We start from the raw sequence: 17,659 nt of genomic DNA, 5'->3' as shown, positions 1-17,659 counted from the left end.
TCTGGTTTACTACAGCAAGTCTTGCATGACCCCGTTCCTCACATTCATTAAATCTACTTAAAGTAGAGTATTACTGAGGATTCATTTGGTGTGCTACATGTACTGGATATGGAAATGATTACTTGACAAACATATTGTCAACTGAAGAGCTGCACTGACCTATGCAGAATACAGCACTGCCGGGTTTTCTCCATTGTGCACCTTATCCTGTTGGTGGTCACGTCATTCCTACTTTTCTTCTATTCTGTATTCCATCCTATCGGCCAGGTGGTCAGGTCATTCCTACTTTTCTTCTATTCTGTATTCCATCCTATTGGCCAGGTGGTCAGGTCATTCCTGCTTTTCTTCTATTCTGTATTTCTGCAGGCGGCTTCTCGTGATATGGTGCTCCATGAGCTCCTGACCCAGCCCGGGATTAGCAGCAAACTGCAGTCACCACAGGAGAACGTGAAAGTGAAGCGTGTGACACTGGTGCAGTACTTTGAGAAGCTTGGCAGCCTGTTGGCACCGCAGGCCCTGCGTATACAGGTGGGAAAATTGATATTGATATTATATTTCATTTTATTTTACTATGATCACAGCTCGCAGGAAAAGACAAACAATTGCAAAATGGGAGCTCAGTAATGGCGAGTCGTGTAGCCCTCCGCCGATCTGGAGTCTTGACATCATATACTGTGCTCTGCGTGCTCTGTTGCTGGTTTGTTTTCCGTTCACATTGATTGCATGAAACAAGGTGCATTTTTTTGGACTTTCATCTGCCTCTGAATACCCACGGGGTCTTGTACATGTACATGTGGTAATGCACTAAATCAAGTTAAATGTGAATGTATTTGATAACTTGTAGCACTGTACTGGTCTACGGTGGAGTGTGCATGAGGTATTGGACACTGTCTGAGCAGTGGAAGAAGCTACATGTATGTGTAGAGCCGTGCGGCATGTCGCTGGGTTTGTTGACAGACAGCTGGTGCACCCCATTAGCTTTGTGTGTCTGTATTGCATTGCCTGATGTGTTCTCAGCTTTCAAGTTGCATGTTCAGCCTGCATCAACTGCTAAGGGATTTCCCCGGAACTCGGTGAGTGAGAGTCAGCAGATCTGAGTATTTTGCAGCACTTCAAAGGAAGTGTAGTTGCTAGGTGTTTGTTTAGGCAGAGGATCACGCTGGTGGTGAGGAAAGGAGGCTAAGGGGCTTGGAGAATAGGAACAAGCGACACTCGGCCGTTTTCAGAGTGTTAACATACAATATACAATAGAAGTAGCTATGCATGCTTGTGCTAAGCAAATGCATACAAATAGCTATGCACAGCTGATGCAGGATGAATTTTTTGAAAGGTAAATCCCCTATGGGCGAAGGAGCAGAAGGGGGAGGTAACGGATTACTTATTTTCTCGTTCTTTAAAATCCTCTTTTTCATGCCATGTGTTGTATGTTGCTGTTTGCCTGTGCTTGCAGAGATGCTGTATTTGAGATAGGTCAGGACACTGATTACAAAAGCGGAACTGGCAAGCGTCCGCAGAGTGCCACGACTGCAGAGTCAGGCGAACAGACTCCCAGCCATGGCATACCAGTATTTGAGCCCAGCTTTCGGTAGGTAACTCACCTCTTAGTTTCTACAACTATACCATGCCATAGATCAAGGATAAATATAAGTGTAATCCCCTATGTTTTGTCCTTTTCCTCGTTTTTTTTGTTCTCCACCTGTTTTCCTGTAGGGCTGTGTCAATAGTAAAAAAAATAAAAAAATAAAAAGTCCATAAAGTGTTGCCAGGGGAGTTCCAGTACCTTTCGCAATACCACCACCACACGCCACCACTGCCACCATCACCAGCAACAGCAGCAGACCATGTACATATTTACTCCAGCACTGGTTGCAGGCTGCATGAAGAAAGTGACAATCTACAACCTACAAAAGAGTGTGCAAGCTCTTGTACCCCCCCCCTCTTCCCGCCCCCCCCCGCCCCCCCCCCCCCCCCGCCGTGCCTGTCCTGACTAGGCATGTAGTTAGAATTATGTGTTCACAGTGAACAGTGAACTGAAAGTGAACTGAAAGAGGTATGGATTGATCCTTGTGAGCTGTAATGTTATTCAACTTTCATCATGCATTCTGTATTCGTCGTTTCAGGGCTGGACGATCTCGCGCAAGAGCTTTCATGACTGTGGATGGCAAGCATTTGATGAACTTGTTCTTCTTACCCCATCCACTGGAGGTGAGCGCGACTTAGCTCTTCGCATGATAACGATGATGATAACACTGTCTGTACTGCAGTCTGATCACCGGCTAGGCATTCTCGCTAGTATTGCTTACTCTGTCATGTCCTGACTGGCTGTTATCCGTTCCTCTGCCCTCCCCAGGCTCTGGCAATGTTCCGCTCGCTGGATTTGGATGAGGCAATGCCGGCTTTAAACTCTGCACTGGTAAGCAGCCTGTGCGGGTCAGCTGTATGTTGCTTATGGTGCAATGTCACCACGTTCACACCAGTGTAACTTCTACCTATTTATTATTGTGTTATCACCTGCAGAGACTTCTCACATGTCTACATGACATCTGCAGTATTATCTGTGCCCGTGCGAAACTCAACTGTCCTATACTGCAAGCAAGTGGAGGCAGTGGAGGAGGTCAGGCACGGCGACGACAAGGCTCTCCTCCAATTCTGAATGCGTACTCTACCGGGCTTAGTGCTGACTGGGGTGGCCTGGAACGGATAAGTGAGTTCTTGGGAACACAGGTGGAGTATGTGTTTCTAAAGGAATGTTAGGAGGGGCTGGCACAGATGAAAAAGTCTTGAGAATATCGGTGGATTGTGTGATTCTTAGGGAAATGGGGGAGAATGGATTTTAGCTGACTTCATTCATTATCCCATGTAGTCAATTTGCTAAGTATGATGTCCAGATGTGATCCCTTTCAGGGCTTGTGGCCAAAGATTCAGCAAAGAACAGCTACGATATTTGCCAAACTAATCCGGCCATTGCTGCACATGGTGACTACCACATGTGCAGCAATGGCCGGATTGTTTTGGAGAATATGGTAAGACCCTTTTCTGGTTGCGCAGCATGTCTTCTCGCGTGCGCTTATTTTCACATGCATGGATGCACATGTGGTCGTGTTCGGTGTACAGCAAGTGAGCTTCAAGAACTGCGCAAGGCCATACAGAAGCTTGAGTGCCCGACGGATCCTGTCCAGGTGGCGGAGTACTTGGAAAGCGTGCGGGAGGTACGCTATCGCCAGTTGCTAGTGGTCGTCCGGGATATCCTGCCCACGACATTCCTGGACATGGGCGATGAGCAGGGAGCACAGGTATGTTGATACACTGTATGAACTATGCCATTCTAGTATCCACTATGTTGATATGAAGAACAGTAAAACCTGGTTTAAGCGGCCAACCCACGGTCCAAGCAAAAGCGGCCGTTAAAGCCAGGTGGTCTTTAGAACCAGGTCCCACAGTGTGTGTGTAGAACTGTCGGTGCATGGAAAGACGGTCGTTAAGAGCAGGTGGTCGCTAAACCCAGAGGTCGCTAAACCCAGAGGTCGCTAAACCCAGAGGTCGCTAAACCCAGAGGTCGCTAAACCCAGAGGTCACTTACACCAGGTTTTACTATATACCATTCTAGTATCATTTTTGTTGATATGAAATGTGTTTTGCTGATACACTCTATGTTGAACTTAGAACTCCCCCCCCCCCCCCTTACGTCCGTATAGGAGCAACCAACTTCTTCTATGTTGATATGAAGTATGCAATGCTAGTTTCCTCTATGTTGATATGAACTATGCTACGCTTATATCCTCTATGATGATTTTCTTGAAAGAAAGAGCTCTCCAACCACCCCTGGTCCAAGAGCCAGAGGAGTGGCCTGTGTGCTGCGTTCATCTGAAATAAATATGTTCAAAGTGCTAACTTGTCTCTGTGGTCGTTTTCTGTTTCTGGTTGGACTGCAGATTGTCCAAGCCAAGTCTCGCCAGTGCTTGGACATCATCGCCAATGTCAGCAGGTACATGTATACTAATTGCTGATTGTCTGACGTTGTACTGAACTCAGAAGTGTGTTATGCAAAGCATTGCGTCAAGAAATATGTCTGCTGTGAATTAAACCTTACAACATGTTCCAGCACATTTAAAAATCTAGATGCATGTACTGTATAACTGTGCTGTCAAAGGACAATACTAATGCAATGACATCATTATGACATCATTGCTACGCTTCATATGAGTGAAAAGCCGTTTCGTGTAATGCCGCTCCATACACAGCACGTCTTATAGTGGTGTGCTTCAATACATGGCTATCTTTAACCATGTGCATAGATACAGTGCTTGTCAATTCCTCTGGAACGGCCGTCCTGTACCTCAACCACTTCATGTCATGAAGAAGAAAGCTGCTCGGTTGATGCCCTTGGCAAAATTCACATCTGAGTGAGTATCTTGCCTGCTACAGCTGAAAGGAAGTTGCCAGTCATGTCAGAATGCCTAGGTACCTTTGCACCTCCCTCAAACGTATGAACATCTAGAATCCGATCACATTAAATATTGCAAAGTGAATACAATGCCAGAGTATGTGATCATACTCTACCTTCCAGGTATTCTGTGTGTCTGCCTGTCGGAGCATCCCAGTGAAGTTAGTTTCAGTGAAGCTGCTTCCTTGGTTAAGTTCATAGGCATTTCAACCACGAATTTTACTCTTGCGAACCATGTACCACAACCGAAGTATTAAACTGGTTTGTAGATATAAAGATGTGGATGTTTAGGGGTTTAGATTTGGAGGGACTAAACGGCTTGGCGTATCTGCCTCCCTTTCTTTACTTCGAACTTTCATGCGCCTCAGTCCCAGTTCTTTGTTCAGGGCGTGTCGCTCATTTGTTTGTTTGTTTGCTTGCTTACAGCCGTGGACCATATCCGCATTGCGTATCTCCGCCGACTGAGCTGTCGAAGCAATGCATCGCCATGTTCTGCTGTTTGCACAATGAACAGCTGTAAGTTGTGTGCACGGCTGTGTCAGATGACCACACACACGCACGCACGCGCGCACACACACACACACACACACACACACACACACACACACACACACACACACACACACACACACACCATTGGACCATTGGACGCCCATCGCCGGAGGCGATGATAGCGATGCTACAGCAGAAGCCATAGCAGCTTGTGCTGGGATTGCACCATTGAACAGCTTGCAAGGCTGAAGACTTGACCACCACTTTTCAGCCTGGTCTACACCACACAGCTATGAAGTGGCTTTTTCTGGCCAGTGAATCCCTACTTTTTGGTCTTTTTCATTTTTTTTCACGCACACACATCACACCACATACTCCGGCATGCACTGGTGGTTGGTAACCACCCAGGAGAATGAAAGAAAAGTGAGGATGAGTCTGAGAAAGAGAAGAAAGACGTGTGTGACCATAATCGTCGGGAATCGAACCCGCAACCTATCGATTGGAAATCGCTGCACATACCACTGCACCATATGGGACACACCTTTGACCTTGACCTTTGACGCCCATCGCCGGAGGCGATGATAGCAATGCTACGGCAGAAGCCATAGCAACTTGTGCTGGGATTACACCATTCAACAGCTTGCAAGGCTGAAGAATTGACCGTCACTATTCAACCTGGTCTACACCATACAGCTATTTGGAGTGACATTTTTCTGGCCAGTGAATCCCTATTTTTGGTCTTTTCATTTTTTTCCCGCACACATCACACCACATACTCCGGCATGCACTGGCTGTTGGTAACCACCCAGGAGAATGAAAGAAAAGTCAGGAAGAGTCTGAGAAAGAGAAGAAAAAAAATGGGACACCCACCCACACACACACACACACACACACTGTATGCACGGTGCATACACGGCTGAGACGTTTTTTCGTGTTGTGAATTATATGTTTGTGCACAGTAATATAACACACGGCGTATTATGCGAGATGACTTTGCTACAAAACGAGGCTTGCCAAGACGCAGCAGCAGCAGCGGCAGCAGCAGCTGAGCAGAGTCTTGCAGACAGCAGTGCTGACCAGGGCCGGACATCCATGCTGCTGTCCTCTTCGGCGTCGCTCAAAGCATCCTCCGCATCTCTCAAGAAATCTGCATCATCCATGTCCAGGACGTCTACAGCTGACATCAAGCCTAAGAGCAAGGTAGGCTGTACTCGTATGCTGCTGACATCAAGCCTAATAGCAAGGTAGACTGTACTCGTATGCTGCTGACCAACTCTGCATACGTAGTATTGAGTCATATCAAGAGTAGATAAACAAGAGTGTGCAACTCCGCGATGGGTTGGCCCACGGCGGAATTTTTTGTTGACGTAATCTTTTCGACGACGCACGCGCTGCGAGTCGTTTCGGAAAGTTTTCCCTCGTGCTCTTGGCCGGCTTTACACTACAAGGTCGGTGCCCAGCACGTGCGCTCACACTGCTCTGCGGCAAAATGCGCGTTCTTCTGAAAAAAGGTGACGTCAACAAAAAATTCCGCCGTGGGCGGGGGTATCTGCAGATTATGCAGGAGAGATCCGGAGTTGCACACTCTTGTTTATCTACTCTTGGTCATATGGTTCTCCTACTCCTTTGCATAATGATTGTGTACTCGTGTCGGCTTTGTGCGATGTACATAGCAAAGTATGTTAGCTACTCGGAATGATTTATTGTTGGCATGCAACCATGATCTGCAGCATATACACAATTAAGATAGATGCAACAGTTAGTCCCAATAACAAGCAAAAGATCAAAGCCACATGCCTAAGACGTTTTCCGTGCACTATCTCATATCGTTGCCACGTAGATTCAAGTTTCCCCAATACAGAATACTGTGCGGGTGAATAATGATGGAGGATTTCAGCAGTGTGTGTTCTGTCGTCCATTGTATCTAACCGTAGGCGGTTCGCAAGCCATCACCTACGCTGGATAGCGAGGCTCAGTTGGCATTCCTATCACTGTCCAGTCGCCTGGGTATCCTTCGGTCGGTCTGGTTCGTACAGCAGAGCGGGCCCCAAGCCCTGGAGCAGAGCAGTGTCTACAGTGCTGTCCAGTAAGAACAATATTATTGATATTTATATATTTTCAAGGATTCTCCACAGGCAAATGGATGCCTATCAAAGGGAGTCTCCTGGGTGAAGGTAGCAATACCGTCGTGATGATGTGGATTGCAGTTCTATTGATTGCTTCTTGATATTTTCTTGGTTACTGGGACTTGCTTGCTACCTTGTTAATCACCATTGTATTCGACTTGAAGAGTAATGGTACGAAAGGCCTAGTCGAAACTATATGGCTTCTGTGCTTCGTGTGCTGATTTCCTTTCCTCCAACCAAGAATCTATTTTTTTCTTGATATTGTGGGAGAACTGGATCTAAACTCTACTCTCAAACATCCTTTGCCCAACACAACACTAACACACCGCCAACACAACACCAACACAACACCAACACAACACCAACACAACGGCAACCTCTTGGTGAAAATGTGATAAGTAAAAATGCAAGTCAATACAGTGAAAAGAGAAGAGAAGAACAACCCAAAGACCCGAATCACCAGCACTTTGGCAGGAAAAACACGTCACACTACACGCATTGTCATTGTACTGTCCCAATGACAGATTGCTTGCTCTGATGAAGTCTAGTTGTTTCTGTTCAAACTGGCACTCTCACCATCCTGACATGACTTGTTGTCTTCAGACAGACAGATTGGTGTCAAGGTGTGAATAAGTGTGTGGCACACTAGCATGCTCCTTCAGGTGCAGGAAGTCCTGATCATTAACACCGAGCTGCATCGTGCAACCTCGACAGCAAATGTTACCTTGAATTTGACTTACAGGAAGAAAAGGACAAAGGAACTACACGTTACGCTATTGTCCATTAACACCACCAGCTACTTTACAATCAGCTCATGCGATAACATTGTACATTGCATAACTTGTAGTTCCTTGGTCCTTTTTCTTTCCTACAAATTTATGCTTGGCTCTCCATCCGAGTCTAACTTTGAATTTGTTTCCCTGTCCCTTTCCTTCTCTCGTGGATATCTCTCCATCTCTGTGCAGGAGATTGTATCAAACGTCCGTGTTTGAAAAGGCACTGAATGCAATCATTACCCAGCGCAAGCTAACCACCGCCGAGACCAGCCAGGTGAGAAAGAGCGTGGCGGTGTCAACAACCGGCATTGGGGACAGCGGTGTTGTCACGGAGATGGAGATGCGACAAGCGCTGGTAAGTGGAACGCCTGCATTCTTTGCCGCTGGGCACTGTAAGACCAGTAATGTTAACGAACATTTAATAATTCTAACGAGTTAACGAATTTGAAAGAATCCTTAACATTTGATGTTATGTGCAAAACGATATGTACATGTACAGTCATTTGTCGGTTTTGAGACCAAATTCGTTAAAATTTCACCTTGCTAACCCACAAAAATAGATCGTTAACTTTAGTTGACGTTAAAATCTCTGGTCGCACAGTACTGCACTATTCCCTGGGCAGGTGATACAGTACAGGTGTACCCTCCTTAGTATTACATAGGTTACAAGACAAACAAACCTCTTTAGGAGACAATCAAAAATCCCTGACACATGAAATGCGTACATTCACGTCTGGACAGTATATCATACTCATTTACGGGTATAAGACAAACAGTTTGAAACCCACGGGGTTATCTACTAACCAGGGTAGACCTGTACTGCTGCTGAGGTTTCAAAGCAGATGTTGCAAACTTACCACCTGCCTTATTTGTGCTCGACCTCAAAAGAAGAAGAATCTGTACTCTCCCGCAATGCAACTAGTGCTCCATGTAAGTGCACACATCCACATCTTCCACGATTGCCTTGACACACTGACAGAACCATAAGATAACGAAATACATGGGATTACCAGACGGCCCGTCGAAGCTACTACGACAATACACGTGGGTGCATAGGAGATATTCTTTGGTTCGGGAGGATTATTCGTATTCCCCTTTGTCTGCCTATATGTACAATGTTCATTTCGCTGTGCTGTCAGACTGGCACATGTGTATCAACTGAATGTAGAGTGCCTTATTACTTCATGAAATCTCGCAATGTTAAAGATACTCTATGCGTATGGTTGCAGGTGGAGGCTCTTGTGGACTCAATCGAGTGCCACATGCTGGTCGACCTTCAGAACCGTGTCACGCGTGATATGACTCAGGTGCAGACCGAGATGATTCGTAATGACGGCACACTGCCAACGGAAGTCTGGAAGAAACTGGTAAGAGCGCCAGCGGCAGATTTGTAATAATATCCTGCTTAACATCATTCTCCTGCAATGGTGATAAACATAGCACAGACAAAGCTCTGTGTCTGAATGGAACTGATGGAAATGCTCTACTGTGCAGTCATTCACAGCGGCACTGTGTTTGTTGAGGCTGATCACTTAGGTCCGGCAGCCATACCAGCCTTTGCTGTCCACTGGACCAGGATACAGTCGTATTATTAGTTCACTAGTTGTAACCAGACAGATTCAGCTCTGAGTAGAATCTTCAGTGTTGCTGTAAGTAGGACAGGTGTCTCAACGTCAGAGCGTGGGGGAGTAGTAGTACTGATAGTACTGAGTACTTGGTCCGCGTCAGCGATATTGTCGCTTATCTTTCAGCTTTGTTTATATGTCGCCAATGCTTATTTGGCAGCCCATTTCATCCCAGTTTTGGTTAGCAAGTTAGTTTGCTAGTACCTAAAAGGTCTAGCTAGAGTTCGAGTAGATTTCGAGAGCGACAGGTGGGTGATTCTGATTGATACAGTGCCGCATCAAAAAAGATTATCTTGTTACGCTGTGCAGGCAAGAGCAGCGCAAGCCACAAGAAAGTAATCGGCTACTCGGAATCAGCTCCATTTTGGTGAACGGCCGAGATCGTTCACCTCAGGGATCGCTCATCAAGCTGAGATCGCAGCTCCCTTACCTCCAGCTCCTCGCTCGGAGTATCCAGCGCGTCGTGGAGATTTGCAAGTACATGTACTGTACGCGTCGTCGTCGTTCAAAATAAAATCTTGCAAAGAACGGCGTCTGATTTGAACCACACAGGCTGTCGCGCTGCCCAGGCGAAGTCCTTTAGAGAAGGCGACCGTCACGATCGACTTCTCTTTAGAAAATAGCCAGGCAGAGGAGAGGAAGAGAGATGAGCTTGCAAAAGCAAGAGAGTCGATCCCGAGCAAAAATATTTGTCGCCAGAGCCAAGAGCAGCGATGAGGAGGACCGAAAAAAGTAGGAACCCTTCCTTGGATAATAAATTCCTCGCAGCTAGTTGTCATTCTATACCTTACCGTCCATCGTACCAGGTTTTATCACTTCAAGTGCACGCGTTCATGTCCAAAGTCTAAGTTCAAATTGTCGAAAGATAAGCGACAATATTGCTGACGCAGACCAAGTATGTGGGTTAGGGAAAAGGAGAAAAGGAGTATCGCTTAGCTGAAAACGTAAAAACCTGTATGGTTGCGGCAGATCCCTCGAGATTTCTAGCATGGATTTCTTCTAAAGGACTGTTCTTGTTTGCATGAGTGTTGATCTATGCTCATTGCTCAGTGCTCTGTAGTCTAGAGCTCCCCCATTCTCGACCAGTGTGGTGTATCACCGGGAAACACAGCTCACTACACTGCTCACTACACTGCTCACTACACTGCTTGTGCTGCGGCAAGGCCAAGTGGTTGAGTAAAATTCCATGAGCATCTACCAGTATTCATCATGGATATGAGTGTCCTGCTTATTCACACTCTCTGTGTTTCCACTCCTGAATCTGGATCTTTACCATGCTTGAGTCCTTTTCTGTTTTACACCATTATGTTCATGATGCTATTCTGTACCTATGTGTACAGTACACAAAGGTGTCGACCTCCGTACCGCAGTCGGCAGTTGTCACCGATCTCTCTGATGCCCTGATGGACAAGTCGACAGAGAGTGGTGATGATCTGGTCATTTCAAAGGTGTGTACGGTACGGCTTGTGATGATTGCCATTCTTCCACGCTATCGTGTTTCTGGTTGAGTGGGTGCATGTCTACAGACATGTTTGTGCATTGTAACATAGCTTCACCCCTACACACCCACACCACTATGGCCGGCTTGTCATGATGCTGTTGTGATTGTTCCATGCAGTCCTCTCCCCATGTAACACAATCCCACAGCAGTACTGAACTGCACTGTATTCTCACCTTCCTGTGCATTACAGAAAGACTTCGAAGCTTGCTTCCGGTCAGCTGATCAGGCATCCGTCATCAGAGATCGTCGACTATTTGATGGGTAAGTGCAATTATGGCTATTGCTCCTGCTACTGATACTGGTTGTGAATGTCCTGGAAACTTTTTGTCTTATTGCAATGGCCTTAGTTTTACTTTGTTGATGTCTGTATGTTCTCTTATCCTCAGCTTCACGGTCTACTACGAGAATATGGTGCAGAAGGCTCAGCATCAGCTACAGCTCAAAGATCGAGTAAGTTAAGGCTATTGATACCTGCACATTATCAGACTAGGCTTCGGGAGGAGATGGTAAGCGAGCTTCTAATAGTCTTCTTTCACTTCATGTACTTGCTCACTGTACCCTGTTGTCATCTAGTGCATGATGAGAATGCCGTATATAATTGTTATTTGCAGGAGATTGCTCACTGGAAAGAGCAGAGTCAGCAGCAGGATGATTCTGCCCACCAAGCCGCAGAGAGTCTACTGATGGAGCAGTGTAACCCACTGATTATGGGTGAGTTGTACACGGCAGCCCTTTGATCATTGGAGCATGGCACACATGCCTCAGTCATCTGTTGTTTACCATGTGCAGTTCATCCACCGACCGTAGAGGGCTCAATTTGCCGAAGGCAAAGAGCGGAATACACAGACAGAAGAACGAGCAGTTGCGGTTTCGTAACTCTGAGTTTGACGAACTGAATCGATCATCAGACGAAAATTGATCATATTGTTGGCTTTGTCATGGTGGGCTGGTAGGTGCATATCCCATGGTTCAGACTGGACAATGCCAATCACAGATGTCATGATATTCATTTGTGTGTTCCCACTTGGAAAAGACTTCACGGAGAGAATGTAACGTTACATCCGAATGGCTTGTGATTGTTGAAAGCAGAATGCATGACTGCATTGCAAAAGCATAATACTAGATGCAGTGGCTATGATACCATCTAATTTTCCTGTATAGTTACAGTAAAGGACACGCATAATGCATGGTGTTGCATGGTGTTGCATGGTGTTGCAGTCTACTTGCCTCTGTTTGGCTTCATGCTCCACATTGTTATCGACTTTGCACTTCTTCATTTTGGACTTGTGATGTATTGCATGTCTTTGCTGCCCTGGACCTTTGACCCCTGGACCCCTGACCCTTGACCCCTGACCCTTGACCTCTTGACCCCTGACCCTTGACCCCTGGATCCCTGACCCTTGCCCCCTGGACCTGTGGTTTGGTTTGGTTTTATTATTTCAGTTTCGTTGCCTCAACAGTAAGTAAAAGTAAGTAAATTATCGTGTCCGTTCCCGAAAGGAACTCACGACGGCCGCTAACACCCGGTAAACCCTAGCGGCAGATGCAGCGCCTAACGGTGGGGGTGAGTGGATAAGTCTCACAACCACTGACACAAGTGCTGAGAACGACCCCATTAGCTGCATCCATGTGCCCCTTGTGCCTGGCCACAAGTTCCCAGTTGACTGTGGGTAGCAACACGGCTGGAAGAACCGCTCCCAGGCAGGACTTGAACCAGGTACCTCTCGTATCTCAATCATGGTCTTTGACCAACCCACTGTGCCTGCCTGGTCCAACAGTATAAAGTACAAATATCAAGAGGGACGAACGAAAAGAGAAAGTAAAACAGAGCAGAAAGGACGATGCACCTAGAAGGAAAGAAAAGCGGAGAAGGGATGCGGACTGGGCGGATTCATGAACCATTCGGACCCCTGGAACCTTGTCAGGAGCGAAAACACAAGGTGTATTCTAAAGGCATACATCTACATGTACTTGTTGATGCTGTAATTGTTGTTGGTGTGCTGGTGTCCTTTCAGAAATCATCTCACTTCGGGTATGCCTTCAGAATGCAGAGAGTGTGCTGGACCTGAAGGTACTTGCACTCTGCACTTGTAACATCACCGCATTCTATACCATAGGAATATGGCCTTATTGCTGGGCGTATCTCTAACTCTTTAACGGCTGCGCCAATTGTTCCAAAACATTTACAGAACAATTTTACATGCCCAGACAAGTCTTTCTATTTTTTTATCCTCGGATTTCTTTTATCTTCAAGCATCTTCTTGACACACCTGTTTGCTTATTACGTTGAAATGGCCTATAAGAGGAGTCACCGCATCATTTCCACACGTGCCCAGTCTTTGCAAACACAGAGAATACCTTCACAATAGAGGACACGCTGGTAGATTGTGCACTATTGCTCTGTATTGAAAGATGTCATGCCCTGACGAAGTGTTTCGCTTCTCGATCCCCTAGGTGGAAGAGGCACGGGCTGAATTTCAGCGGCACTACCAAAGCCTAGCGGAGGACCTCTTCAATACGTCAAAGGCCGTTCAGAAACGAATGGAAGAATACAGGCAAGTTGATACCAGCAACCTGAGCTCAGTATTATCCATGTATTTGAATCTTTCTTAAAAGTTGCAGGCTCCATTACAGCCATTTCATATCGAAAACCTTACACCACCGCAAACACAAGTGGTCTCTGTAGGTGATAACCTGTACAATCTCAATCAAAGTTTCCGCCAGGAGCCGCAATAAAAGTTTGCTTTGCCGAATGTCGTACTTCCTGACCTTACAGTATCTTGGCAATAAACCGGTGGGCTTGCATGCGTGCATGAGTACATGTGTGTGGTTGTGCGGCAGATCCTGTGGCAGATTGAGCCAGTGTGCGGCTGCTGTTCATTCTATTCATGGAGTATAGTCTGACGCTGATATGACATAATTTGTTGCTAACACCACTTTTTGTATAATTTCCTTGCATTCGGCAGGTGTAACATGTTTGGTGACATTGCTACCAACATACGTGACTTGAAACAGTCAGCTCTGGCAGATCTACAGCAGATAAGAAGCAGTGCCCTCACGTCACTGGGTATGACGGAAGGTCAGTTTTACTCTGTTGTATGACTGCACTCTGCAAACACACCATATTATCGCATAAGCTTGTCGTCCATCCATTGGCCAGTCCTCCACCTCTCTAATGCATTCTTCAAATTCCCTGTTTTCTCTTTCCTGTATTCACCCAATGAGAAAGCTGTGAAAGCGGTTTGTAGCCAATGTTTTTGCTTTATGTTCTCAGATTCTGACAGCAGCACCGCGGTTTCTGATGCGGCTAATGAGCTCCAGACAACCCACAGTCTACAGCTGGATAATGCTGAGCTTGTCAAAGCGGTAAGATTGTGAGTGCTATTCTCACGTAAATATCTACATATCACATGGTAATTGATACGCTGGGCTTGCCACATTCATGGTGTACAGCAGTACTACTCTCAGGGCAGGGTCAGTATCAATTTTCGTCTGATGATCAATTCAGTTCGTGAAACTCAGCGTTACGAAACAGCAACTGCTCGTTCTTTTGTCTGTAGGTGTTATTCTCATACTGTCCGGAAAAGTAAAATTCTTTGTCCCAGCAAAAAGCTGTGTACAGAAGCCGAGCTCATTATGCACTGGTAGCGATTGGAATAATTTTGCGCCGTAGATGATTCCTGTGAGCTGCTGCAGGGTTACCTGGGTCGTCAGCTGACATTCCCACCGAGTGCCTAATCCTATACGTGCGCTGTCACAGGAATTCGGCGATCTTCTGGTAGAAGCCCTGGTTTTTCTTCAGTATCTTGATTGTGCTGTTCCGCAGGTTATATACTAGAGTTTGGTGCACCTTTTTCCTTGCCTCCCAGTTCACCGCACAGTTCACCCTCGCAATGTATGGACAAATCAGCAGTGTTGAAAAACTGAAACTCCCCCCGACCGTCGCAGTACACACTAGTGATTAGGTTTAGTGGCTCCCTCCTATTCGTCATCTGTTTTCAATCTGATTCGTGCATTGTTTACTCATAGTGTCATGAAGCTTCTGGTTCAACTTGTTTTCTGTTTGGTGCTCAGTTGAACCTGGAAAGGTCTTTGAACCAATGGCGAGTCACAACTGCTAAGCAGGCTCATATCAAGCAGGTAGTGTTGTCAATGTTATGTGAAGTGTGTGCCTTGAATGTATCCTTGTATATCTGTATGACTGTGTGTGTGTGTGTGTGTGTGTGTGTGTGTGTGCGTGCGTGTGTGCGTGCGTGTGTGCGCGTGCGCGTGTGCGTGCGTGTGTGTTGTGTGTGCGTGTACATGTGTTTGCATGCGTGTACGCGTATGAAATGGTGCGTGTGTTAATGTGTGTATGTGCATCTGTAGTTGAGCTTGTGTGTGCATGCATGCGTGCATCTGTATTTCACTTGCATGCGTCCTTCCACTTCAGCATTGGTCCAAATGGAAGGGTAGGTTGGTGACAACTCCAACTTCGCAACCCCAACTCCACCCCACTCTGCAACACACACACGCACACACACACACACACACACGCACACGCACACACATGCACACACACACACACACACACACACACACACACACACGCAAACACATCGGCCCTAACCATAAATAATTTGCGGTGCCCTCTTTTCTTCCGACTGCTTCTCAGCTGGCTGATGCACAACTGGAGTTGGAACGATTGCGTGTTGACAGTCTAAATACGGGAACCGCCACAGCTCAAGCTAGTCAAGCAGCTGATCAGCAAAAGGATGCCATGAAGAAGGTAATGTGCCAGTATACAGTAAATACGGCCATTGAACCAGGAGACCTTCTCTCTTTACTAGAGACCACCTCTCTTTACAGACCACCTGTCTTCACAGACCACCTGTCTTCACAGACCACCTGTCTTCACAGACCACCTGTCTTCACAGACCACCTGTCTTCACAGACCACCTGTCTTCACAGACCACCTGTCTATAGGGACCACTTGTCTTCACAGACCACTTGTCTTCACAGACCACTTGTCTTCACAGACCACCTGTCTTCACAGACCACCTGTCTATGGGGACCACCTGTCTTCACAGACCACCTGTCTATAGGGACCACCTGTTTTCACAGACCACCTGTCTTCACAGACCACCTGTCATCACAGACCACCTGTCTATAGGGACCACCTGTCTTCACAGACCACCTGTTTTCACAGACCACCTGTCTATAGGGACCACCTGTTTTCACAGACCACCTGTCTTCACAGACCACCTGTCATTACAGACCACCTGTCCATGGGGACCACCTGTCTTCACAGACCACCTGTCTATAGGGACCACCTGTCTTCACAGACCACCTGTATTAGGAAGTATAGTATTGTACCTGTTCTATGCATTCTCTATCTAGGTTCGTTCCGTTGCTCCAGGACTGTCGTTTTGCCACGTCGCATGACTCTCAAAATGCTACTTTGCGGTCTTGCAGCACATGCACCTCCATTACGGCAGTTTCTTACTTGTTTCCACCTGTGGTGGTGTGAGATGGTGTGCGGTACTTTCTCTATCCTATGTCAATTTTCCTTTGACAGCGTTTGGCTGAGCTGGAGGAGAAGCTAAGCGAAAGTGAACAGCAAATGGAAGCAGAAGTAAGGTGGTGTCAATGTGTTACTCAACGTCTGTGTGTGTACGTGTGCTTGTGTAACTCTGTCCTCATTGCCTCTTTGAGGCACTGCATCAGGCGGTTTCAAGGTGTGTACATGCACGTGTGTGTGTGGTTGGCAAGTGGGTTGTACCTGCAATCATGCACACATTCGCACATGTTCGTGTGTTCTTGCCCTAGATGTGTATGTGTCCATAACAGCGTAGTTTATAGGGCAATTCTTGCGCTGTGCAACTTACTTGGTACCACTCATATGAAGCGTTTCATTTTGTTTTGTTACTGCTTTTTTGGTTGTGCCTCACCTGTAGCTTGCCATGTTTTATCATACAAAGGTCTGTTGATATAATTTCTGTGTTTGCATACTGTAGCGCGTAGCTAATCAGAAGAGACGGCAGCGGGAGCAGGTAAGTCACAGCACTTTGTCTGTCAAACTCTTGCTCTAATGAATGTGTTCCAGCTCCACCACATGCACTCTCTCTCTCTCTCTCTCTCTCTCTCTCTCTCTCTCTCTCTCTCTCTCTCTCTCTCTCTCTCTCTCTCTCTCTTACTCGCCTCATGTAGACCAGCAACATGAGTCCCAGGGGCGGATCCAGGAGGGGTTCCAGGGGTTCCGCGGAACCCCCTAAATTTCGTAAATGTACTACTAGCAGCCACATGAGTGTCCATGTACATGTATCAGCTATTCAGTTTTGACTATTCTGGAACCCCCCTGTGGAGATCTCTGTATCCGCTCCTGTATTGACTCCAAGCCGCTTTAAAGGGGAAGTTAAGGCTAAAATCAAAATTTCACCAGTTGTAGTCTTCGGGGTGCTGAGTCGAATGGCCTTGGTCCGAGAAAGCTGAGACGCTCCCTTCCTACTTGAATCCCAATCGAACTCGCGCACTTCCACCGAAACTGGGTGACTGCGCCCTACTAGATGGGGATTTGTATGCAAAATGTCACTAAAAGCGCCATTTCGTTCTTATAAAAGCACGGATGACCGCGATTGGCCCATATGTTGTAGTCTTGTGGACGCTGAGTCGACTGGTTTTGGTCCGAAAAGGCTGCGATGCAGCGTTCCTCCTTT

The 17,659-nt window shown here is 46.6% G+C and overlaps 1 protein-coding gene across 1 annotated transcript in view; it reads left to right on the top strand.

Moving 5' to 3' along the window:
* Positions 1-17,659, top strand: part of LOC135810591 (uncharacterized) — a 55,349-nt gene that overhangs the window by 30,833 nt on the left and 6,857 nt on the right. Inside the window, exons 33-58 of the mRNA XM_065324084.1 lie at positions 367-528; positions 1,018-1,073; positions 1,451-1,585; positions 2,121-2,205; positions 2,351-2,413; positions 2,518-2,704; positions 3,115-3,293; positions 3,933-3,985; positions 4,296-4,403; positions 4,871-4,960; positions 5,896-6,136; positions 6,871-7,022; positions 8,028-8,193; positions 9,068-9,205; positions 10,804-10,911; positions 11,155-11,225; positions 11,351-11,414; positions 11,576-11,675; positions 12,980-13,035; positions 13,419-13,519; positions 13,931-14,043; positions 14,239-14,330; positions 15,039-15,104; positions 15,619-15,732; positions 16,522-16,578; positions 16,961-16,996. Of these exons, the coding sequence (XP_065180156.1) occupies positions 367-528; positions 1,018-1,073; positions 1,451-1,585; positions 2,121-2,205; positions 2,351-2,413; positions 2,518-2,704; positions 3,115-3,293; positions 3,933-3,985; positions 4,296-4,403; positions 4,871-4,960; positions 5,896-6,136; positions 6,871-7,022; positions 8,028-8,193; positions 9,068-9,205; positions 10,804-10,911; positions 11,155-11,225; positions 11,351-11,414; positions 11,576-11,675; positions 12,980-13,035; positions 13,419-13,519; positions 13,931-14,043; positions 14,239-14,330; positions 15,039-15,104; positions 15,619-15,732; positions 16,522-16,578; positions 16,961-16,996 (2,793 nt within the window). The remainder of the gene's footprint in view (positions 1-366; positions 529-1,017; positions 1,074-1,450; positions 1,586-2,120; positions 2,206-2,350; positions 2,414-2,517; positions 2,705-3,114; positions 3,294-3,932; positions 3,986-4,295; positions 4,404-4,870; positions 4,961-5,895; positions 6,137-6,870; positions 7,023-8,027; positions 8,194-9,067; positions 9,206-10,803; positions 10,912-11,154; positions 11,226-11,350; positions 11,415-11,575; positions 11,676-12,979; positions 13,036-13,418; positions 13,520-13,930; positions 14,044-14,238; positions 14,331-15,038; positions 15,105-15,618; positions 15,733-16,521; positions 16,579-16,960; positions 16,997-17,659) is intronic.

Source organism: Sycon ciliatum, chromosome 2, assembly GCF_964019385.1.
Source record: "Sycon ciliatum chromosome 2, ocSycCili1.1, whole genome shotgun sequence".
Classification (NCBI taxonomy): Eukaryota; Metazoa; Porifera; class Calcarea; order Leucosolenida; family Sycettidae; genus Sycon; species Sycon ciliatum.
This window is presented reverse-complemented; position numbering and strand designations above follow the sequence as displayed.